This window comes from Panthera leo, chromosome C2 (genome assembly GCF_018350215.1).
Source record: "Panthera leo isolate Ple1 chromosome C2, P.leo_Ple1_pat1.1, whole genome shotgun sequence".
In the NCBI taxonomy this organism is placed as follows: Eukaryota; Metazoa; Chordata; class Mammalia; order Carnivora; family Felidae; genus Panthera; species Panthera leo.
The window spans coordinates 18,031,081-18,056,849 of NC_056687.1; the positions used below are offsets into that span (position 1 = coordinate 18,031,081).

General features: G+C 40.5%; 1 protein-coding gene and 1 long non-coding RNA gene across 2 annotated transcripts in view; one reads left to right on the plus strand and one right to left on the minus strand.

Annotated features, from left to right (window-relative positions):
• Nucleotides 1–357: 357 nt before the first annotated feature.
• CYYR1 (cysteine and tyrosine rich 1) overlaps nucleotides 358–25,769 on the plus strand; it is a 103,235-nt gene continuing 77,823 nt past the window's right edge. The window contains exons 1-2 of the mRNA XM_042954748.1: nucleotides 358–751; nucleotides 6,083–6,185. Of these exons, the coding sequence (XP_042810682.1) occupies nucleotides 679–751; nucleotides 6,083–6,185 (176 nt within the window). The 5' untranslated portion in view covers nucleotides 358–678. The remainder of the gene's footprint in view (nucleotides 752–6,082; nucleotides 6,186–25,769) is intronic.
• The window catches only part of LOC122229526, a 30,695-nt gene continuing 12,852 nt past the window's right edge, over nucleotides 7,927–25,769 (minus strand). The window contains exons 3-4 of the long non-coding RNA XR_006207018.1: nucleotides 16,549–16,659; nucleotides 7,927–8,133 (exon numbers count right to left, since the gene is read on the minus strand). This is a non-coding gene — a long non-coding RNA (uncharacterized LOC122229526). The remainder of the gene's footprint in view (nucleotides 8,134–16,548; nucleotides 16,660–25,769) is intronic.

Sequence of the window (25,769 nt, forward strand, 5' to 3'; positions counted from 1 at the left end):
CTAACAATGCTTTAGGTGTTTAACAAATAAACATTTTATCAGCTCTCAGCAGAGAAGCTACACACTGCCTCTGACTTTCCAATTCTTCTGGGCTTTCCTTAGTGGCTTCCTTTGTCCAGAACCTTCAACCCTGAGACTGCCCTACCTTTGTTGAAAGGTGAAAAGTTAGATTCTTCTTCACTTATTGCCTCCAAAGGAAAAATTGGAGCGCAGGGCTGGAATTCAAAAGAGCAGCTGCCAGAGGACCTGGTTGGAAGAAGTTCCCTCTTGCTCCAGGACTCAAGCCACAGAAGGAAGAACCCGAGGGTGGGGAGGAGTCGGGGCCACCCCCGCCCCCAGCCCCACGTCGGTGCCACCCGCGGAGATGAAATGTGAGCCCGGGTGGCCCAGGACGCCGGAGTGGCTGCCTCGCCTGCCGCCTGAGCGCCGCGGGCAGAGACAAAGAGACCTCGGCCCCAGCGCAGCCCCGCGCGCCCCGGCCGGGCTCCCCTCGAAGACGCTCAGGGCAATGGCCCGGTCCCCGCGCGACCCCCCTCTCGGGAGCGCTGCCCTCTCCCTCTGACCGCGCTCCGGCTCCTCCGCGGCCCGGGCTCTCCCTTCTCTCCCCCCATCAGCCCTCTCTCCAGTCTGTGCGTCTGTCCGTCTGTCCTGGCGCGCAACCTCCGGCCACCGGCTTGGATGGACGCGCTGAGGCTGCCCGGGGGTCCAGGAATCTTGCTTCCGAAGCTGGTCCTGCTCTTTGTCTACGCAGGTCAGTGGCCTGGGGCGGCGGGAGAGGGGAACGAGACTTGGGACTGAGCTCGGGTCGCTCTCTGGCCACGCGGGTTGGGCGGGAGGCACGGGGACCCTGGTGGGAGAGCCGAGACGGGGTGGTCCCCGCCGGGCAGCCAGGGAAGCCCGGGCAGCCAGGGAAGTCGGCGTGCTGCGACCCTCGGCTCGACCTCCCCCGAGGTTTCGTTTTGTTTTGCTCCTTTTCTTTAACTTTCCCTTTCCCCTCTCCTCCTCCCTTCTCTCTCTGCAAGCAATTTAAAACTCCCAGTCCAATTTAAAATCCCAAACGCGCATTTAGAGGATTTCACTCTCTGGATAGCGTTCCATTGATCCTGTCCACGACTCAGGAATCTAGGGGTTGAGGGCAGAGACTGAGGGGTGGGAGAAAAGCATTTTTTTAAAAAGTACCCAAGATTTAGAGGTATTTGCTGAAGTTTTAACATGAACTAATGTGGTGACTTTTCCATTTCAAGGTAGTCTATCTCCTCTCCTTGTTCAAGGTAGTCTATCTCCTCTCCTTGCTACCCCCACATTCTGAGTATTTCAAAATATAAAGCCTTAGACCATCGGGTTTCTTGTTTTGTTTTTTTCACTTTAGAAGTTGATTCTCAAGGGTGGTAGTCTGGATAATTGGATGCTTTGAGTTCAAATAGGAGGTTTTCGGGAGGCGTAAATTCACCCAGAGTCTAATCCTGTTTTCATCGATTTCGTGAAGCACTGTTTATAGGTGAAAGGAATTTCATTTCCCTCCTCCTAATTATTCTTCCTGAGAATTGCTAATAATTGATGGAGCAAAGCGGTTTTCTTGTTTCATGATTGATATGGAACTCAAAATGGCTTTTCACTGGTTATTCATGTATAAAGTTAATTACACATGTGGTTTTGCATTTGCTTCCTATTCACAAAAGAAGCTGAAAGCAAAGTTCTTTGTAAAATGTTTTCATGTCTCTCGCTTCCTAGGAGAAAAAAAAAAAAATCACAGGCTTACCTGTGACCTTGCAATAGTAAATTTATGTAGCACTGTGATTTATTTTTTGATACTTAACGAAGATTGCGACTGACATGAAGAGGTTCTTCAACATTATTGAACGTGAACGTCAAGAGAATTGAACTTCTCATTCAACCTTGCCAGAAATGACTCCCCAAACTTCTATAGAAATTTTCAGTTGATACACTAAAATGTGAATTAGTAGCTGTCTATAAGTTATTTGAAAGATATTTTATTGCAAGGAAAACGCTGACTTTCAAATGCAAAAATTCATCAAAGTAGGAAAAGACCTTCCTACTTAATGAGGAGAAACTGCATTGTAATCCGTTTGCTTATTTCTGTACCTTAAAGTGTATTCCAGAATTTGCGAAGCTAAAAGAAACAATTGCGTTATTGGTTTTATATTAAAATCTTCCCATTAGTTCATTTGAAGCAATGATTCTTTTCACCTCCTCTGTTTATCCAAAAACAAAAATAAAAATAAGAAAATAGAACAAAACCTCACTCATCTTTACTCAAGCACACCGTTGAACAACAACTGACTCCTTGTCTATTTTATTCCCTGTGGTAAACTGAAAGCTTCTAATGCACACGCTTTTCCTTCCTTTCGTCCTGTTCCCCCACCCCACGCCCACCCCACCTCCACCCCCACCCCACCCTGTGCTTGGTGAACAATCCCCAGGGTTCAGGAAATCTGCAAAGCCTTCTGGCAACAAGTTTGGTTAGTTTAGAAAGTTTTGCTGCGTTCATTTCTTCTCTTCTTAGGCATACCCCCCTCAAAAGCTACAGAATAACTACAAGCCAATAATACTAAATTAACTTACTATCTTTGATAAGGAATATTTAGCCAATGTGTTCTTTGGTGTTAACTCCCGAACTCTTTGCTTCAGAAATCCCTTTATGCTTGCCTTATTTATTTACCCAATATTCACTGAGTGAGGCATTTTGAGTGTTATATAGGACAGAGGCCTTGCTCTGAGTTTCATCTGGGAGATAAAGGAGGCCTATTATAATGTATAAAAGGCTGTGTCATAGGCGAATTACAGTCATGTGCCAGAACTGTTCACAGGAGGGAACCTCATAGCTGGCTTAGGAGAGTAAGCTCCAGGAAGATGATGTCTGTTTTGTTCAGCATGATATTCAGAGACTGGCAAAATACCTGGCCCATAAGAAGAATCCAATAAGTAATCTCTCAGAGAAATTGAACTTAAGGAGGAATTTAGGGACTAGATAGGGAAGCCTTGGACATAAGGAAATGGAGGAGGATATAATGTGAACAAAGGCAAAAACCATGAGATATATATTTGTAATGATAGAGAATTCATTTTGGTTGGAACTAAGACATGTGGCTGGAAGTGAGGACTGGGGGATGATGAGGAAACAATGCCGATCTAACAGTTGAGACACCCTGTTAAATAAATTTCCAGCTTTAATGGGACAAAAACCTATGCAGATGCACCGCCTATAACCTGAATTATTTTCCCCCAAAGCAGATGCACTAAATTCATGCTCCCTTTGATAAGGAGGTACGGGCGAAGTTTCTGTGCCTAAAGCATCACGTTTTGCTGTGGAACCACCTTCGGAAAGAGACCCGATGACATTTATGCTGTTATCCAACTCCCACCGCAGGCAACAAAGACAGGATTTGGCCAAGGTTTTACCTTCCCAGCCTCAGCCAGTGACTGCTGTCCCCTCCCTTTCCTTCCTCCCTTATCCTCAGCTGTAGCTTACAAGAGCCATTTCTGAGCATGTGCTTTGCAACCAGATGTCGCTTTTCCTGTGCCACGAATTCCTTGAGGTGGGGGTGAGGGTTGGAGAACCTTCTTCCACATCATGCCTTTGATTCAAGTCACTGAAGAAAGTTTGAACTGGCTACTTTTCAAGAATATTCACTCGAACATTAGAGGTAATATCAATTATCTTCTGAAACAATTGGAATGTTCCATTCCTTACAAGTGAGAAAATGCTCTGGTGCCTTCCAAATCCAATTTTCACAGAACTGTTCTCCACTAAACTGGAGAGAGCAACTAACATAGAAGATTTGACGTGTGGTCAAAACCTCGGTTTGAGAATGTTGCGATTGTGAATCTGTTTGCCATACTGTTACATCTGCCCTTGTCAGTTGTTTAATTCTGGGAAGTAGACAGGAGTGCTAGAAAATGCCATCAAAATAAGGAACAACTTGTGACACGATCCTGATGTTTGCTGCAGGTGTAATCCAGCTCCTTGGCTACAAGATGTTGGGCTTGGTTTCCTGTAACATTGGTTCAAAATATTTTGATAACACCACGTCCTTATAATAGTAGTAACTGGAATACAATAATAGTCATTGAACCTTTGATATTCATGGAGAGTTTAATAAGATGTCACTATCAAGGGCATCATTCCGAAGGCACCCCATGAAGCTACCTACATATGGGTTGTCCTGCTCACACAGAAAAAATGGGGACATCGGCTCTTCCACTCTCCGAATGGCTTTAAAGAACATGCAGCAAAACATCCCTGTTAAGCCTCTTGAGACAACTAACTAATCTAAATGTTTGAATTAACTAAACAGCACTAAAAATGAGAGCTATTGAAGTTCACAGGGAAAAATGAGAAGATAAATAGCCTTAAAAAGTGTGATGCACTCTGCAAAGAGCATACCCTGTCAGTAGGTCATTAGATTGTGCTTCTGTCTTCAAAATTGAGCAGTGGTTTTCAGTAGAGTTACTGAATCTTACAAAGTAATTATTTCTTCCTCTCCTTTCTTCTTACCTCATCTCAGAAGAAAACATTAAGGTTTATTAATTTATGGGGTAGAAGTAAAATGGAGGGGGAAAAAAGGTGAACGTTTTCATGTGTTCTGCAAAGGCCATGCATTATTGAAAAAGATCAATAAACTTTGCTACTTTCTGACATTCATTTGTCGAGAATCATCCTGTCAAGAAGGTGGTTTAAAAACAAAATCTAGGGGCACCTGGGTGGCTCAGTCGGTTCAGCGTCCAGCTTCGGCTCAGGTCATGATCTCACATCTTGTGGGTTCGAGCCCCGTGTCGGGCTCTGTGCTGACAGCTCAGAGCCTCGAGCCTGCTTCAGATTCTGTGTCTCCCTCTCTCTTTGCCCCTCCCACCTTGTCCTCTCTCTCTCTCTCTCTCTCTCAAAAATAAATATACATTAATTTTTTTTTTAAATCTAAATTTTTCTTTCTGGATAAATCAATCACCTGGACACACAGACATAATGTAACATCTTGTACTTTTCGGTTATGGTTTGACAGGCAAGCAAAAGTGTTACATAATTTAGATAATAGTGGATATTACCTCTAGGGATTGAGTTGGAAAGGACTTCCTTTGTGATTCTTGAACATGTAACTTAAATTACCAGACTATATTTAGTGCGTTTCTAATCATGTACCTCAAACTCACATATCCATGATAATTTATACCAGTGATTGTAATTAAATAATCATCTGAACTTGTTAAACATAAATCATTTAGGTGGCACGAAGAATTTTTAAAAGCTAGGGCAATTTTTATTCAAATTTGGGGTCTAATTTTCCTTGCCAAAAACATATGGAAGAAAAAAGACATATTGAATAAAAAAGACGGTTTTATCAGCTCCTACATGTCCTTTCTACTCAGAAAGCACCTTTTTCCCTTCCCATAGTGCTGTTTCATAACTTGTTGATTCTGAAATCTAACATTAAATAAATTCCTAATTATTCACGAGATAGTTATCTACGGCAACGCCTTCCTACAACTAACCCATTATCTTCCAGTCCAGATGAATTGACAGGATATGCAGACTCATTTGTGTTACCACATGTACGCAAACTGTCGTTATGAGGGTAAAACAAAATGTACAGAAAGAGTAACATAGAATGCATTGTCATAAAAACATACATTATCTAAAAAGTATCTCCAGTTGACAATATACACGTCAATAACACATTCCATCAAAGGACCTTAATGTGACCCTCAAGTCAAAAGACTTTATCATTTCGAAATTGGTATAAGAATTCTGTTGCAAAATTGAACGGCTGATCTGTTGGATCATTCGTTTCTCCTTCCGTTGTCCCATTCAGCACTTTCAACGACCAGTTATGGTGTTGGACGAAGGAAATTCAAAACAGAATGGTCTTTGCCTCTTCTGGATTTACGTCCAATAGGGAAGGAAGACTAGTTTAGATGCTTATTCATGTTTGAGAATTCTGAGTATGCAAAATGAATATCTAAATGCACCGAAGTGTGGTCGCTGACCGATGGAGCTATAAAATAGAATACTTTTCATGAGGCTGTGATTTCAGAACTGTAAAGGACGTGTGTGGTGTTTCTTTTGCAGAGGATTGCCTTGCTCAGTGTGGCAAAGACTGCAGATCTTACTGCTGCGATGGGGCCACGCCCTACTGTTGTTCCTACTACGCCTATATTGGGAATATCCTCTCGTGAGTACTGGTCAAGTTCGGCAATACTGACGCTCTTTCCATTCCTCAGTTACGTGTTCACAAAGTACCAAGGTACATAGGTAGGGGCAAGAAATTTTAAAAGGGGTTATTTTTTTTTAAGTTTATTTATTTATTTTGAGATAGGGAGAGGAGCGGGGGTGGGGGGGCGTCCCAAGCAGGCTCCACGCTGTTACATGAAATGCTACGTGTGACCTGAGCTGAGACCACATGAAACGCTTGATCACACGAAACACTAGATGTGACCTGATCTGAAATCAAGGGTGGGACGCTCAACTGACCGAGCCACACGGGTGCCCAAAGAGTGGTTATTGACGTAAAGCCTTCCCTGGAGATATTAAACACTCATCACTATCTACAGTGTTATATTATCTAACAAAATATGCAAAGTGATATGCAACATAAGCTGCTTTTGTTAGAAGAGGGTTAAGAAGTATTCTTTTACGCTTAATTTGTGTTCCATAATAACAATGTTTTTAGTCCACCACATGCATATTATTGATCATTTTTTAACATTGTCAATGATATGGTTTTGTCTGCTTTGTTGAAGGATTTGTAAGTTAGAATTTGTCATTCAATTATGGCTGGTGTATTTTGCCATGTATTTGTCTATCTCATTCAGTAGATGAGAGACATTATGAATAAAAACAGTTAAGATATGAAATGTCAATTTTCTATATAATGTATGTCAAACAACTTCGGGAAGTAAGCTTAGAGCCCAAGAAAGTCTAAGCATCAACCCTATACAGTGGTAACCAAGTACGAACACGAGTGAAACAAACACACATAGACTGTGTTTAACATTCCTCCATAACAAATTGAGAATTAATTTTGGAGATGCCCCTGGGCAACGGGACATGGAGAAGCTGGAAGGGCCTTCAGGGTTATCTGTCTGAAAGGTTTGCAATTCTTTGTTCTTCTACATGGATCTTAAAGTCAAGAAATTAGAAAATTAGGAACGTAAGATTTTTCAGAGTCAAAAATCACACGTGGCTTTCAAATAACAGCCAGGATCTAGTCTTTTAGACTAGCTCCTTAGTTTTTATTTTTCAAGTGAATATCACGATAACTCATTCTCCATTCCCTGAGGACAGAAGAGCTGGCACCACATACACTTTCTAAAATCAAAGTTGGGGCTGATAGTGGAGATCATAACTGTCTGAATAAGGCCAAAAATAATCATACTTCAGGATACTCTTGAAGTCTGACATGGCTCTAAGAATTGTCAGGCTATAATAAAGATTGATGAACGGAATTTAAGCATTCTTGAAATGCAAAATAAACTGTAAATAAAATGTTTGACATTTTCTCCCAGAAGTCTTGCTGAAAAAGGGTTTAAGTCTCCTTCTTATATTAGAGATCAGTCAGAATGATATTTACAGGATTAATCAGCTCAGAATACGCTCAATATAATTATATAAGGATGTTTCACATTTGTATGTCACTTCTCACTCTTGAAGTACTTAAAAATAGGGGCGCCTGGGTGGCTCAGTCGGTTGTGTGTCCAACTCAGGTCATGAGTTCAGTTTGTGAGTTCGAGCCCCGTGTCAGGCTTTATGCTGACAGGTCAGAGCCTGGAGCCTGTTTCGGATTTTGTGTCTCCCTCTGTCTCTCTGCCCTCCCCCGTTCACGCTCCGTCTTTCTCTCTCTCTCTGGAAAATAAATAAACATTAAAAAAAATTTTGCAATTTAAAATAATTTAAAATACATAATTGCTAAATTCCAATTTCATTTTCCAGTGGATTCCACATGCCAGCTGTTGGTGTTTCAGGTAGATGTGCAGGTGGGCTCAGAAGGTGGTATAGATTTGAGGAAACAAGCTTCAGAGTGATTCCGTGATTCTCTGGTCCCCTGGCTCCTGGTCCCATCCACTAATATCCATTACTGTGTGCGTTGTGTCCTTATTTGTCACCTCACAGCTAACTGCACCCTGGGAAATACAGAGAGAAGAAAAAATTACTAAAATCAGAACTTTAAAGTTTTAAATTTACAGATGCGCTTTGTATGTTTTATATTGGCATTCAGATTTACATTTTTATGGTATGCATTGTAACTCTTTAATTTTACCCTTGGTTAAAGTAAAGAGTTAGTGGAATTGATCTATTTGTCCGGGTTATTAGGGCCATGGACTGGTTATATTTGAAGAGAAGAATTGTGTTTTGAGTTGGGGGGAATATAAACACAGCTGGCATTATATTTCAGGCGGTTATAACTGAATTCTGTGTTCAGAATAGAAGCCATTAAGTAAATCCTTTGGTAAACAATTCTCAGGAGAAAAAAAAAAAAAAAGAGAAGCTTTAAAGTGTTTTCCCCCACTGAATAAAGGAGAATACATTTTCAGGATTTCCAGTAATTGTTTAAGATTTGAAAAGAGTTCTTAACTCCACCCAAAGCTTTTTTTTTTAAGTTGTGGGGGGAAAGGAGATAGAAACAAAATCATTCCAAGAATGCTTACAAAAGTTCTTTCATGCACATGTTTTCAAATATTGCTATTTTGGAACATATAAACTACCTTCTTCTCTTCCAAGTATCCAGGCACATTCTTGCTAAAATCATTTTAATTATCTTAACAGAAAGTTAAATCTTTGTCCTTATTAGAAAAGTAATAAGGAAGAAAGCTGTAAACACAATGGGATGTAATGTATCCTAAATGGCTAATTTTATAAATTGGTTATAATTTGCTTTCTATTTTTGTATGTTTTCAAAATAGAAGCTATCTTGGCTCAGCTTAAAATGAACTAAAAAGAGTGCAAAGTACAATCTGGGTCATTCTAAACTGTTCACAAATCAGTAAGGTAATGTGCAGTCAATCCTCATCGCTGAGGCCCCTCTAAAATAATCAGAGAGAAGTGTTCAGCCCTAACTCTGTTTCCTTCAACTCCCTTTTCTGTTTTACAAAAGAAACCACTAAGCTTCATTTGTAAAGAGATCCCAAGAGCTAAATTTACCTTTTAGTTGAAAAGCCTTACTTACATTACTCAGGTCCCTTGTTTTTAGACATTTTACATTCTAAATATGAGTTCATTTTGACAAATAAATTTAGATTCTACATCCCCACATTTTTTTTCTTTTTTCAGTTAGGAATTTTTTAAAGTTTATTTATTTATTTTCAGAGAGAGGGAGAGAGGGAGAACATGGGTGGGGTAGAAGCAAAGAAAATTCCAAACAAGGTCCACACTGTCAGCACAGAGCCTGACACGGGGCTTGAACTCACAAACTATGAGATCGTGACCTGAGCTGAAATCAAGAGTTGGACGCTTAACCGACTGAGCCACCCAGGCGCTCCTTCAGTCAGGAATTTTTAATTTTACATGTGTCTCCTGAAAAATTTTGAAAATTCAACTTTTAAAATGGCATATCTACTTTTTAATTGGAGTATAGTTGGCATATAACATTATGTTAGTTTCAGGTGTGCAACATATTGATTCAATATTTGTACATATTGCAAAATGATCACCACAGTAAGTCTATTTTAAATAGCATATTTATTTTTGATCATTATGGTCACACATACTAAGTTCAATATAGAAAAATAGTCCCATTTTCCAGAATTTAAGAATGTTTTCACAGAAGTCAGCATATACTATGTAATCAGTTATTTACAGATACATATTGAGTGCTCATTAATTACTCTAGCAGTACTGAGCTAGGTTCTGGGATCCAAGGATGAATAAATGATATACCTTGACCTCTAGGAACTCACAATCTCATAAGAGAAGAAAGTGAAGAACATTTAATTCTGATTCAGTGAATTAATCTATCAAGTGTTATTGGAGGGCCAGGAAGAGAGAAAACAGCCAAGTCTTTGTGTGTAGTGTTTGGAAAGAAATGTTTAGGGAAAGTCTCATAAACATGAAATTGGATCAGAGCATTGAAAGATATTTATATAAATGGACAGCCAAGAAAGGGAGGTACATTCCGGAGAGAGACTGTCACTTGCGAAGGCAAAGATATAAGAATGGAACCGGTCAGTTTGAGAAAACCCATGTTATTCAATGTTGCTGTAGAAGGAAGGTTAAACTTTAAATATAACATACGAATAAGTAGGGAAGACAAAAGATAGGTCCTTACGTTCACATACTTTTAGTGGTCATGCTTAACAAAACTGAAACAAAATAATGTATTATTTTTCTTGATTAAGATAGCTGGTTTTATATAGAAATGACATACTCTTAGGTACTACTATGACAAAGGACATGGGTGAGAAGGGTACCAAATGGACATTATTTTATTTATGCCATAAAGAAAGGATTTGGAATAAACACTTTGAGATGTTGCGCTATTTAGAACAACTTATGACAGGATACGTGACCTTGGAATTATTTCTCCCTTTTTGAGACTTTTTGTCATCATGAGGGTAATTACCTGAAGATTAAAAGCCTCACTGTGCTTGAAAATGAGAATTGGGTCAACTCAAGAAGTAAACAATTTCTCATCAAAATGATTCTCAAACATTTCGTTTAGCCACTCTTCCCCGTGAAAAATAAATATCCGTGATGAATATGAAAAGGGATATTTCAATTTTTTGCTGCTGATGAAGTTTAATTGACATGCCTGAGGGAGAGGATCCAGCATAAAGACAGACATGGTCTGTAGAGTACTCTTTAGCATTGGAAGAATTCAAGGGGATAGAGGGTGCACTTGAGTGGCTAATTACTGTCAGTAATGGAATAAAGTAAAAACTTTACTGGACGTGAAGGGAAACTGCTATGTGAGTAAAAAAAAGTATTGTCTGGTGTCGAATAGGAGCCCAATAATGCCTAGGATGGACTTAGTGAGCCCGATAACAAGATGTAAGATTTAATCCTTTTATTCAGAAATAGATATTTGCTTTTCCAGTGTGCCTCTGTAAAATACAGCTCTGTCGAGGGATTCCTCAGAGCACCATCTGGCCAACACAAAATCCCCGTGGGGAAAAAAATCAAGAGGGAGAACTAATAATGGAGATCCTGGTGGGATTAAGTTTCTTTTCTCCTCAATGGAATGTGAAAGATGTATTGCCCACAGTTTTGCAAAGACAGCTAATAAATATCACCACTGTGATTTTAGAACCATGTTACGCATGAAAGCAAAACCGAGCTAAAAGATAAAGGTTTCATATTTTCAAATGGCATTTGAAGCGTATGCTCATTAAGTAGCTGAACGTTCTGAATAAAACACGTGGGGCTCTTCAAATACTGACTGGGACATAATGTATTTTGAAAGGCCCTTTGGTATTGGGAACATCGTTTAAAGTAATTAAAATAAAATATTCTTAGTACTTAGATATGAGAAAAACAACTCTGAAAGGTGCTTACTGAGCAAACCAAAGTTGGTGGGGTGAGGGGGGAGGGTCTTACCTTTAGTATGACACAAAGATAAATAATTAATATAATGTTAAAACAAATATGAATTTGGCTTCAAATGTAGTAACAAATTTTGTTTGATTAAGAATAACGTCAGTGTGCCTCAGAAGACATTTCTATTTTATGGGTTATTTTATAAAGATGTTTATACAATAAACATCTAGAAATCTAAAACTCTTCTCTGTCAAATCTTACATTCTATTTCATCGTAATTGCCTCTGTAAATTAAGCTTCAATGTCAGAAACATAATTTGTGTTTAGAAAGAAATAGATGAAGTTTCTAGAACAGGTTCTCAGGAATTTGTATCTATAAATATGTGGAGAGAGATTCTGTGTTCTACACCAGGTTCTGGGGGATAGAGCCTTGAACCAAACATGGTTCTTGCCCTTGAATTATTTATAAGCTACTGGGGAGCATAGACCTATAAAGAGATAGTTTAATCTACTGGGGAAAGTGCAAAATGCAGTGGAATTAGGGAAGAGAAGCTTTTAGTCCAGTTTGAGGGTTCTAGGAAAGCTTCTTGAAGGAGCGTAATTCTAAGATTAACCTCGAAAAGAAAAGCAATTGATAAAATGCATCGCTTACTTGGAGTTAAAAGAAAAGATTTAGCAAACTAAGAATACAGAGGAAAGTCTCTTCACCTTATAAATCTCTCAAAAAAGAAAAATCTCCAAAAAACAAAAAAACCCTATGTCAAACACCAGACTTAGTGGTACGATATTATATATAACCTTTCCCTTTAAAGCCATCTGTAAGGCAAGCTGGCATCTTGGGCTTCTATTCAGCATCCTGGTCAGTGTAACTAACAAGACAAGTTAAAAAGAGGTGATAAGAAGTGGATAGGGGGGAGCTAAGTTGTTATTTATTAATGGTATGATTGCCTGTACTCTTCAGACTATAAAAATGAATGAGAATTCACCAAGATTGCCGTATATAAGCTCAGCGTACAAAAATTAGTGCATCCCTCTATAGCAGCAACATTCAGACAATGTAATATGTATGTGTGTACCCAAATCTCATTTATAACATCAAAAATGATAAGATACCTAGTCAGAGATCCAGTAATAGTATATGCATGGCATTTATGGAGTAATATAAATATATAAACATTTTGAGAGAAGAAAGAGAGAGCTACAGAAATGAAAAGATCTATCAAATTTTAGATGTGAATATTGTAAGCATATCAATACTGGTATATGTCAGTTCTTCCTGAACTGTATGTAAATTCAGTGGAGTTCTAATCACAACCCACAAGACCATTCTTTTTGTTGTTGCTGAGTTTGATAGACTGAGTGTAACGTTTTCATGGGATAGCAAAGGGTGTGAGAAAAAAAGATATGAAGAAGAACAAAGTGAGAAGACATGCCTTGGAGACATCAAGATTTATTAGAAAGTTATAGTAAATAAATTGTGTGATATTGGTTTACAGGTAAACCAATAGAATATAGAACTTAGAAATTGACTCATATATATATTGGGCTTTGACAGATAACAGATGGCCTTACAGACCAGTGGAGGTGGGTGGGTTATTCAATAAATGGTGCATTAGCTATCCATATGGGTAAACATTAAATTCGCTCACTCCATCACACCGCACCCAGAAGTCTATTCGTTCCTATTGGATTAATTACATAAATGCAAGAAGCAAACGTTTATCGCTTTTAAAAAAGGGAGAGAATGACATTATGGTATCAGGATAGGAAAGAGTTCTCAAATAAAAGGTAAAAACACAAGTACAACTACTAAAACTAAAAACCAATGAACTGTATACATTTTAAAAAAGATTTTCATCCCCATGACTTCTTTATTTTGTGACAGGCAGTTTGTATCTCTTAATCTTAACCCTTAATCCGCATGGCCAATGTGTGTGCACAAAAAAAATAGCAGAGCAGAGAAGTGGAAGGGCAATAAATGTACAGAAGATGCTCCACCCAGCGAGCCAAAGCTGGGAAATGAAATACCATCTCACACCCCTCAGGCTGGCAGTGCTGCTCAGTGTGACATGAGCCACTGTTCAGTGAGCCGCATGAGCCAGGGTGAACGTAGCTCACATTGCTGCGGAAAGAACGTCACCTGTTATCAGCACTTGGGGAGCAATTTGACCAAGTACAGTAAAGATGAACGTGGGCATACTTTGGAGGTTAGCAATTCCTCTTCCACGTATATTCCCTACAAATTTCCCAAATATGCAACAAGATTTATAATACTGGCAGACGTGTTAAACTAGCAAAACATTGGAAGCAACCTCAATTTCCATCAGAAGAAAATGGATCCAGTATATTCATACAATGGAACGGGATCCAGAAATTACAGTGAATCCGTGCATGTTGGGGCACCTGGGTGGCTCATTCGGTTAAGCGTCTGACTCTTGGTTTCGGCTCAGGTTACCATCTCATGGTTTCGTGAGTTCAAGCCCTGGGTGGGGCCCTGTGCTGGCAGCACGGAGCCTTCTTGGCATTCCCTGTCTCCCTCTCTCTCTCTCTCTGCCTCTCCCCCGCTCATGCTGTCTCAGTCTCTCTAAAAAATAAATAAATAAGCTTAAAAAAAATCCGTGCATGTTAATGCATCACTATAGTAAATCTCAAAACTGGTAATGCTATGTGAAAAAGAGCTAACAGAAACAGACTGTGCAAAACATGATACTATTTGTGTGAAGTTAAACACATAAAATAATTCTGTGCATTACTTAGGAAACACGGGCATGTGGTAAATGTGTAAATATCTGAGGGAGCGAAGGGTATACATGAATTTGAGGATTTCCCAGGACTGAGGGATTTCCTGGAATGCAGAATTTTCAGTGCCACAATGGAGACAGCCCTTGGCAAACTGGGACAAGTTGGTCGCCTAGACACCGTTGAGCAATGAACTCAATTCTGCTACCGTGTGGAGAGAGCCTCAGATCCCAGAGGCGAAGGCCTCCATCGTACAAGACATCCTTCCACTTCAACCACCAGGGGCAAGTCCAGGTGGCCAGCTGTGCTTCTGACCAACCAGCTACAGATTGATGAATTTGTTGGAGTGGCCCGCAGAACCCAGAGAAACATTTTACTTGGTTATAAAAGGATCCAACTCAGGAACAGCAAGATGGAAGAGTGCAAAGGGCAAGGCCTGGGGAGAAGACTCCGAGCTTCTGTGTCCCCCTGGCAATCTGTTGTCCTCAACTCTCTGTGTGTTCACCAACCAGGAAACTCTCCAAACTCTGTCCTTTGGGGGTTTGATGGGAGCTTCATTCCAGAGGCATGATTGGACTCAGTCTCCAGCCCCACTCCCCTCCCCAGAGGTGGGTGGGTGGGACTGAAAATTTTCCATCCCTTATTACCAGGTTGGTTGCCCTGGCCACCAGCCCCCATCCTCAGGTGCTTTCCAAAAGTCACCTCTTTAACCTAACAAAAGACACCTTTAGGAAATTTCAAGCACCTGGGGAGCTCTGTGCCAGAAATAGAAGGAGGGCCAAATATAGATTTCTTATTATAAGCCTCAACAGCCCCTCGTTATCATGCAGATTCTGGTTTGGTAGCTGTGGGGTAAGACCCGAAATTCTGCGATTTTCACCACCTCCGATGGGCTGTCGACGCAGCCCAGCCTCCAACCACACTTGGGTAGAGGAGGCTGGCGTGACTTGACAATGTCCTAACCTATGGAATGAAATGGTAGAAGAGATTAGGACTGGAGGACTGCAGGCATGCGGGGCTAGTGACTGGGGCTAAAAGAAAGAACAAGCCCACATTTAATTCTGGAGCTCCTGCTTTGGATGATTGGGTGGATGGTGTGCTGGAACTAATAGGAAATATTCAAGAAGGTTCCGAGAGGGGAATTAATTCCATTTTTAATATGTTGAGTGGCGGGCCAGTAGGGGAGCAGCGGTAATAGACTTTATAGCCTATGGGCTCAATTCAGTGGGTCTTCAAATGGTGAAATGGACTAATCGGAACTCCGTGGGAAGCCTGGAGCAGGCACAGATAGATTTGAGAGGACAAAGCCTAGAGGTGCTGGTTGAAAAAGGTGTAGAGAGAGGTGTATGAAAGAGAACAGCAAGCCAACCAGAGAGCCCCGGGGAGATTCGGGAATACACTGTGAGTTCTTCCCTTTCTATATTTAATCAGTCTTTTGAAAAGTGTTCTACATCTATTTCAGCCTCCCTTGGAGTGTTTTCTATCCCTTTGATATTCCTTCGCCTCTGTGTAAATCGATCTGTTCTTCACTAATCAGCCTGACTATACCTCCCGTGGTGGGGACCCTAAATGTCCTTATTTTCTCCTATGTGCTTTTTGTGTTTTATTATCTAAAATATATTAGTTTAAATTAAATTAATTAAATTAAAAATATATTAGTTTATTAATCTTCAGAATGGCCCTCATGACCGAGGTATTGTTATTTCTGTCTGTACAGATGAGGAAATTAAACTCAGAGCTGGGTAATCTCTCTAATTTTATACAGCTACCGTGTAATGAGCTGGCACTTAAAACTGTGTGTGCTTGACGTCTTACTGCCACTCCCCACTGGCTCCGGAAGATCTGAAGATTTCAAAAGGGATGAGTAGACACTGCTCATTGCTGTAAGACCTTATGGAGACCTAAACACCGTACTTTGGGGAGAGCGCTTTTTTACCCCTAACATCTGGATTAAATTCCCTCCCTTATGCTGCCATAACATTATCCTTTCTCTACTCTGTTATTATTTATCGCTTAGCTCAGGTTCCAAAATTATCTTTCTGCCCTTCCATACTCTAGACCCTGAGAGGGTAAGAAGCCAGTGTGGCAATTTACCATCAAAGGTAGAGAGTGGAACCAACTGAATGATCCCTAATGGGCTGTTGTTGTTTTTTTAAGTTTTTATTTATTTTTGAGAGAGAGGTACAGATTGGAGAGGCAGAGAGAGAGAGAGAGGGAGAGAGAATCCCAAGCAAGCCCCATGCTGACAGCAAGGAGCCCAACGTGGGGCTTGAACCCACGAAACGCAAGATCATGACCTGAGCCGAAATCAAGAGTTGGATGCTTACCTGACCGAGCCACCCAGGCGCCCCCATAATGGATTGTTTAAATGCAGGTCAGTCCTTCATGTGCTCCCGAAGAACCGGATATATGGTGGGTTCTACACAAATATGTATCACCTGGATAAATACAAAACAAATTCGGAAATGTTATTGATTTCAGAGAATTTCTTTTCCTGGAGTATAAATCAGGTGTCATTAATGGAATGGTCTCTATGTAACCACACATCAGTTTCTACTCACACCGTTTAGGATAAATTATAATCAGATGACAGGGATCAGACTTTGAAGACCGATTTGATTATGACGATTTGACCTCTTGTCACATCTGTGGTGTGAATGTGCTCCTTCCAGGATGCCAGCCCATGATTACTAAGGGAACAGCCTCCTTGCGACTCGAGTCACCTGCATAATTTGGGGAGATAAAACGTTTTGCTGACAAAATTGAGGAGGGAAGAATTAGGCACACACGGTGCTTTTTACGGGATTATCCTGGGCGAGTTCTGGTGGGCAGCTACGGGCCAGAACCCATGTCTCCCGCCTACAAAATGTTAGGATGAACACATCCACAGCTGATGAAAATTTCAGAGGGCAGTGATAACCTCATAAAGTGTCATAGGATTCCAACTGAAAGGGCCACGGGTGAAAGCCTCGACCGTTTAACCCATAGTAACTCAGAGACAAATGGAATTTGTAGTTTTAGTATTCATTTGTAAGGAAAGAGGAAGAAGAAAGATCTGACACGTAACAAGAATGCTTTTTTTTTAATGCCCCTGCACCAATCTGCCAAAAATAGAGCAAAACATGACAAATGACTCCAAACATACTCTGTATGAATTCAGGCTGTTAAAAAAGGTGGGCAGAACTATATCTCCCTGAGCTGCATTTTGCAAAAAGTAAGTGCCGCCTGTGGTTGCAAATAATCACCTGCGCAGCGTTGATACAACATTCTTTCTCTGCGGACACCAGGAATATTATTATATTATACGTGAAGTATTATACGTGAAGAAATACTTAAATGTATCAAGTTAGTGGTGAAAACGCCACTTGACAATTGCAATCCTGAGCGATACGTATCCTTACGTTAAGCAAATAGACCTCTTTGCCCTTTGCCAGGTGGAATTCAACAGAAAACAATTCTTTGTGATTTCTCTTAACTGTTAGTAGTCTTAGTGATAGGAACTTGTAGAAGAAAGACCAAGAATGTTTGGATTCACAAAAAAAATGCATTTGAGTTTCTCTTGCTCTTATGCTCTGCAAACTTTATTCTCCTAATGTCACCGAGCCTGGGTTTATTAATTTGTAAAGAGGGAACGGTAGTAACAACTTGCCTACCTCTCAGAATTTAGCTAAAGGATATATTTGTTATTAAAAGCATTTAGAAAGGGGCGCCTGGGTGGCTTAGTGGGTTGAGCATCCGACTTTGGCTCAGGTCGTGATCTCATGGTTTGTGAGTTGGATCCTCGCATCAGTCTCTCTACTGTCAGCATAGATCCTGCTTCGGATCCTCTGTCCCCTCTGTCTCTCTGCCACTCCCCGCTTGCTCTCTCTCTCTCTCTCTCTCTCTCTCAAAATAAATAAATAAACTTAAAGCATTTAGAAGAACTGTGCACATTTCCCTGTCATTAATGAAAACATCGGGCTTTGCAAATGTCTGGAGTTGAGAAGAGAGAAGCAAAGTGACTTCTCCAAGGTCATTCAGAAATCCATGACTGATCTGCAAAGTGAGTGCCACTTTGGGTGTAAGACCTCCTTGGTCCTCCAGGCCAAAACATAGGCTTCTGCCCTCAGGAAAGCACCCTCAGCCTTGAATGAAATAAACGACCTTTTTAATCAAACGTGATTACCATCTCTTAACCGCAAAATCTACTAATTAAGCACAGTGTTCTGCCGCCCAGCAATTGCTAAAAGCGTAATATAGCCCAGAAAGTCATGTGCGTACGATAGACAAACGCTCCGTGTTGCCCTAGGCTGACCTATGAATCAGAGAAGCCAACTCAACACTGGGGTAAGGAAGTCCAAATATAAATATATAAACCTGATTTATTAAAAAAGCACGCAGGTAATAGCAAATATTGGGGAGGCAATGATTTGTTTTACTAAACTATTCCTTATAGGGTTCCAATTAATTCCCCTTTCAAAATTTATTTTATTCACAACTTTTCAGAAATGTATATTGTACATAAGCCTGGTTCATCTCTGTGGATGACATGTCAGTAATTAATACACAAAAAACGTGTTCTACCTGCTGACCACTTAGGGGCACGTGGGTGGCTCAGTTGGTCGAGTGTCCGACTTCGGTTCAGGTCATGATCTCTCAGTTCGTGGGTTTGAGCCCGGCGTCGGGCTCTGTGCTGACATCTTCGAGCCTGGAGCCTGCTTGAGATTCTGTGTGTGTGTCTGTGTGTGTCTCTCTCTCTACCCCTCCCCAGCTTGTTCACTCTCCCTCTCTCTGTCTCTCTCTGTCTCTCAAAAATAGATAGACATTAACAGCTGACCATTTCAACAGTGATCACAGTACTCTATAGATCTGAGTGTGCCTTTGCATGTAAAAGCTTAGAAATGCCCTGATTAGGCTTTTTAAAAAATGTCTTAATCAGCAGTAAGTTAGTGCGTAAAAGACAAAAATTAAAAAGGCAATGACTTGCCTCTGATGATATTGTACATAACCTACATTTGCCACATCGCCAGATTGAAAATATTTTAGGTGGTAACGAGTAAATGCCAGATGGTATGCTGAGTAAAAAGTCATTGATCATGGCAAGGATCAGCTGAGGTCTATCAGTCCTAAAATGAATTCCTGTGTACTCAGTTTGTTGGCTTGAAACAGCCAGCTTATTGCACATGCTATATATTTCGTTTCGCGTTTGTGGTACAATCGTTTCGTCTCACTACCTTTCATGGCAAGGATTGGCTCCAGTTCTGGGGGAGACACAGAAAGTGTGCTCCACTCTCTGCCTCCCGCTGAATGCAGCTATAGAATTGGGGTGGGATGCAGGAAAAGCCCTTTCAGGTGTATGGAAAGTAAACAGTAGCAAACAGATTGGGGAACAAGACCAGAATTCAAAGTACTGCCTAACTAGCCATGAGTTTACCAGTTGTTTTTTCCCCCTCTGTTTACTCCACTCTGGACTAAACGTAGCCCAAAACACAGAAGTAGCTTACACGGACAGTCAAGTAGATACAGCAGAATCTCTCCAGTTAAGTAACCGAGGACTCCACGTGCCGGAAGACCGTGGGGGAAAATACCCCGATATTTTTTCTTTGCTCTGCTCTCTTGCGTAGCTCCCAAGTGATCCTTTGGTTGCTGCAGCAGGGCCAGGGGTAATGGCAGGAGCAGGAGCCTAACATTCCAAGAAAGGGGAATCTTCCTTTCTGATCAGAGTGATGTTATACCAGGATGATGGGGCAAATCCCCACTGCTTTTCTTCTGTCTTTGTCCTCCTGGGGTCCACCCTGGCTATGAGCCCATTTGTAGAAACGCGCAGAGAGCAAAGTAAATAAAGCCCATTTTTTTGACCAGAGAACTGCAAGTGTTGTCCCAGGGAACCAGAAAGTACCGGTGAGATCTTTGTGCTCGCTTTGGCTGCACACGTACTAAAACGGAGATTAGCAAGGCCCTGAGTGAGGATGGCATGCAAATTTGTGCGGCGTTTCATTTTTTTTTTTTTTTTTAATGCATGGATCCAACCCTAAATGGTATCCACAGAACTTGAGAGCTGAACACAGACAGGCTAGGCAACTAGCAACTAGATCCAAACCTGACTGCAAAGGCTCTGGAAATGGAACTCACATTAAAACCACAACCAGCAGTCTGACTGAAGCTTGTGGTCTGAATTGAAACTGGTTGGTCGCCTGCTGAAACAAAAATCTCAGAATTCTCCATACATGTCACACCAAAATCCTCATAGCATAAGACTCAAAGTCCAGGACACAATTCAGAAGCACCCAGCATACAAACAAACAATCAAACAAACAAGGAATCTTAACTCGAAAGGCAAACAGTCCTCAAGCAACAGACAGGTTGGAATTCTCTGACAGAGCCTCTAAAGCAGCTATGATGAATAGGACCCAAAAAGTAAGGACAAACACTACTTGAAATTCATGAGAAGACTGAAACAGAAAAAAGAAGGAAATGGGAAACCTGAGGAACCAAATGGTAATTTCAGAAGAAAAAAAATACAGGAGCTAAGGTTTAAAAGATTCACCGGATGGGCTCAGTAGCAGAGTAAAGCATACGTGAACTTGGGGACAGAGTAGTAGAAATTACTCAATCTGAGCAACAGAGAGAAAAAAAATATTGAAGAAGAAGAAAAGAACAGAGTCTCAGGGAAAAGTCTAGCGTTGATGTCACAGAGTCCAAGAAAAGAGGACCACGATGCTTAACACTTCCCAAGTTTGGTGAGAGAAACCACATATTCAAGAAAATTCAACAAACTCCCAAGAGGCTAAATTAAGTTTAATTAAGTAGAGAAAATAAGATCTTGAAAGCAGCTAAAAAATAAGCAACAAATTACCTCCTGAAGAGCTACGATTTGAAGGAGTCCACATTTGTCATCAGAAACCATGGAGGACAAAGTGTCAACATTTTGTGATGTGATTTATGTGATGAAAGAACAGAAAGATGAGTCCACACTTCTATAACTAGCAAAAATATCCTTCCGGAATAAAAGTGAAATAAAGATATTTTCAGATTTTTTAAAGTCTATTTACTTATTTAAGGAAAGATTGGGGGGTGTGGGGGGGCAGAGAGAGAGGGAGACACAGAATCCGAAGCAGGCTCCAGGCTTTGAGCTGTCAGCACAGAGCCGGATGAGGGGCTCAAATCCACGAACAGTGAGATCATGACCCGAGCTGAAGTTCAACACTTAACCAACTGAGCCACCCAGGTGCCACAAGACATTTGCAGGGTTAGAAAAACTAAGAAAATATTTAGCAGTCAGACCTGATCCAAAAGGATTGCTAAAGGAACTTCTTCAAAAGAAGGCAAATGATGCCGGAAGGAAATTTGCAATATCAGAAAGGAAAGAAGAGTACAAAATTGGCATGTATTTGGGTAAATATAATAGCGTAATTTCCCCCTTTTGAGTCCTTTAAAAGATGTTAGACTGTTGGATGCAGAAACATATACATTGTAGGTTTGTGTTTTCAGTGGAGGGAAATGCTATGCATAACACAACCATAGCGTAACGCGGAGAGATTAAGGGATCTGTAAGACAGTGAGGTTCCGCCTTCCAGCTAAAGTATAAAAGTGATTCTCAGCGATGATGAAAAGTATGTGTTCTGCAATCCTGAGAGCATCCACTAAAAAAAGTAAATAAAAATAATTTAAAAATAAACAAAAAGCAAAAAAAAAAAAAAAAAAAAAAAAAAGAACCAAAGCAAAAACCTATAGCGTAATACAGTTAAAAGAAGGCAGGAGAAAAGGGGAATTGGAATGAAAAACAAAGAAAACAAACAGAACGTAAATAATACATGATAGACCCAACGTATCAGTAATTACATGGGTGGTCAAAACACATCAACTAAAGGACAGAGAATGGATTTTTTTTTTAACTGACAGAAATTTGTCCTGTCTACCTGATACTTCAACTACAATGATATAGGTAGCTTAAAAGAATGGGAGGAGGGAAAATGGGGAGATGTTGGTCCAGGGGTACAAAGTTTCAGGCATACAAGATGAATTAAGTCCTGGAGGTCTGCTGTGTAACCATGTGACTATAGTTAGCAATACTCTATTGTGTGATTGCTAAAGGCATAGATCTTACATTTTTCTCAACACACACACAAAAGAAAAAGGTAACTGTGAGATGAGGGATATGTTGGTTACCTTGATTGTCGTGATTAGTTTACAATATATGAAAATATTGAATAACCAGGTTGTATACCTTAAATCTACACAATTTTTAAATTAATTACCTCTTAATACAGCAGGGGAGGGGGGAAATGAGCTATCAAGCCATGAAAAGAAAAAAAAAAAGTAAAAGGATAGAGAAAATACAGACCGTGCAAACTTGAACCAAAAGAAAGCTAGTGTGGCTACATGAGTGTGAGACAAAGTAAAGTCCAGAGCAGAAAGTATTACCAGAGACAAAAAGTGATACTGCACAGTGAGAAAAGGGTCCATCGATCAAGAAGACATAACCATCAAAAAGAGAAACATGTTTGGTTTCTGTAAACAGCAAATAGACTCATTATTTGTTGCTGAAGCGCATCTTAGGAGAGAGCAGTGTGTGTCTCTTGACGTACATACAGGGTTAGATGAAATTATTTGCATTTTCCCTTTGTTCATCTTTTTTCTTTTTAATTATGAGTCATGTCAGCGAATTGTAGATAATACCAGGGAAGCTTAGATTTACTGTATTCTAATTCTAAACCAACCTAAAACTTGGCAATTCCTGGCATTTTTATGTGTAATCACCTCAACTAGGAAATGAGATATTTAAGGAGGTGGCCCACACGTGTGGTACACCAAAAACCCGTCGCAGTGACGGCAGAGATATTAATTTAATGGTACCAGATGCAGGGGCGCCTGGGTGGCTCAGTCAGTTAAGCATCCGACTTCAGGTCATGATCTCACGGTTCGTGAGTTCAAGCCCCACATCAGGCTCTGTGCTGACAGTTCAGAGCCTGGAGCCTGTTTCACGTTCTATGTCTCCCTCTCTCTCGGCTCTTCCCCTGCTCACGTTCTGTGTGTATGTGTCTCTCTCTCTCTCTCTCAAAAATAAATAAACATTAAAGGGGGAAAAAAAAGTACCAGATAGACAGAGTGCCCTGCAGATGACGTGAAAGGAAGATAAAGACACAAGCAACAGAAAATGAAGAGAATCGATAAATGAATTTTGTGGTAAAAGTGACTACAATAATGAATTTCAACTTAGGCTTATTAAGAGAAATACATTACTTCATGAAATGTAAAAGAGAATTTCGGAAAGAGAAAGAATAGAATATTAAAACCAAGAATCTAATCAGTGGCAGGCTTTCCCAACTATGTTCGTACATTTAAAAAAAAATTCATTAAACTATTTAAAAGAATGATCTTGGCTTTTCTCTTCTAATCTAAATATTTATGAGAAAGGAGAACTCACCAGGAACTGCAAGACCCAAAAATTCATTCCTTTCCTGGTGCAGGAAGAAAGTAGTTCATGAGGGAAAAGAGCTTATCCTGAAATGATTTATCCAAAGCCAGTAAAATCTGTTCTACTTTTCAGATTATGCTATTAGGAAGACTAACCCCCAGGTGTTTCCATTAATCGATAGTATGATTTAAAGACCTGCACAACTTTGTAGGTTTTTTTTTTCCCCCGTGCTGCGTCATTTATTTCAAGTAACGCTTTTAAGGCTATATTAGCATACAAGAAACAAAAACGTATTTATCCATTTCTTAAATCACACCCAAGCTTTTAAATGTCTTGCAGTTGTAAACACCAGACATTAATTATGTCTGTTCATAGGAAAGTAGAGATTTCACAGCATTTACATTAGTTTATTTATTTTTAATTTTTTAACATTTATTTGTTTTTGAGAGACAGAGGGAGACAGAGCATGAGCAGGGGAGGAGTAGAGAGAGGCACACACGGAATCCAAAGCAGGCTCCAGGCTCTGAGCTGTCCGCACAGAGCCCGACGCAGGGCTCCAGCCCACAAACCTGAGCTGAAGTCATGACCTGAGCCGAAGTCAGTCCCCTAACTGAGCCGCTCGGGCGCCCCTACATTAGTTTAAATTAGAGGTTCCTAAACTTCAGTATGCATCAGAATCACCTGAGAGTGCTTGTTAAAACTACATTTTTCCTAGGACCTAATGTAGAAATTCAGGTTCAGTAGGTCCAAAATGGGAGCCAGAAATCTATATTTTTATTAACCAACAAATAGCCCTTGGGCTACACTAGTCTAAGTTAACTATACCAAAGTACATTTCATTTTGGACTCTACTATCCTGTTTAGTTTTCAAATTAAGAAATAGAATCGAATTGTCATATAATGAACCGTAACTTCTTTGCCTTTATGCAGACTTAATAAAGACAGTTCAAATAACTATGGTAAGTGTTTTCAGGAGTATTTATATTGAAAATAAAAGGCTATAAAGCTTTACTTAGGTTTGATCAAAGTAATTGAATAGAAGGAATGACCAATGACTTCTTGGTAAGCCCACAGCAGTCATACTTACAGAGCTTTTACTGTTACCAACAGTAACGGATTGTAAAATGGGGATAATATTAGAATCTGTCCCATGGGTGGCTACGAAGAATAGATTAGTTTGAACTTATGGGCCACTTAGAACAAGAGCTAGTGCTCAATAATTTTTGGCTACTATCTCTTCTTCTCCATCATTATCAGTTATATGCTCCATGTTGGGCAAAGCAGGTAATGGCATGAGTGTGACACAGAAACTGTGCTGGTTCAAACATTTTTTCCTTGGCAAAGAGAATCAAAAACGCAGGAATATAAATACAGTCTTCACCAGGAAAGGCCAAGACCCTTAGCTTAAATGCTGCACGTGGGAGACCTTCTCTTGCTCCATTGTAAGAAAAATAAAAATGAGTCTTTGCACCTGGGGTTCCCCATCTAGAAAAATGTACTCTCAGCCTTGCTCAGCTCTTGACTTTTGGTAGATTACGCTTCCATCTGCATTGCCTCAGTGCTGGGGAGCTGGCATTTCCACCTGATGGTTTTTGTGCCTATTTATTTATTTATTTATTTATTTTAAGGTTTATTTATTTCTGAGACAGAGATAGAGCCTGAGTGGGGGAGGGGCAGACACAGAATCCGAAACAGGCTCCAGGCTCCGAGCTGCCAGCACAGAGCCCCACGCGGGGCTTGAACCCACGAACCACAAGATCATAACCTGAGTCGAAGTCGGATGCTCAACCGACTGAGCCACCCAGGCGCCCCTGTGCCTTTTTAATATCCTCTGAGGCAGCCTCCGGCCACAGTGAGCTTCCTGCCTGAGCTGGGCAAGTTATTTCCTGAGCATCCATTATTGTTGCTGGAATACTCAGTCTGAGCTCAGTAGAATCTATGGTGGCCCTAATGAAGCTTTCTTTCTTATTTTTTGCATGGGCCCCTTCATTGCATCGAAGGGAGTGCATTTTTGTAGCACTTGTAAAGTAGGATATTTTGACTGTTTCTTTTAAGACCACAATCTTTCCACTTCAATTACTTCTCCCTCAGGGGCTTTGGAATGGCTGTACCGTTTTAGGGACCAGCTGGGAGGTAACGGGAATTGTAGGA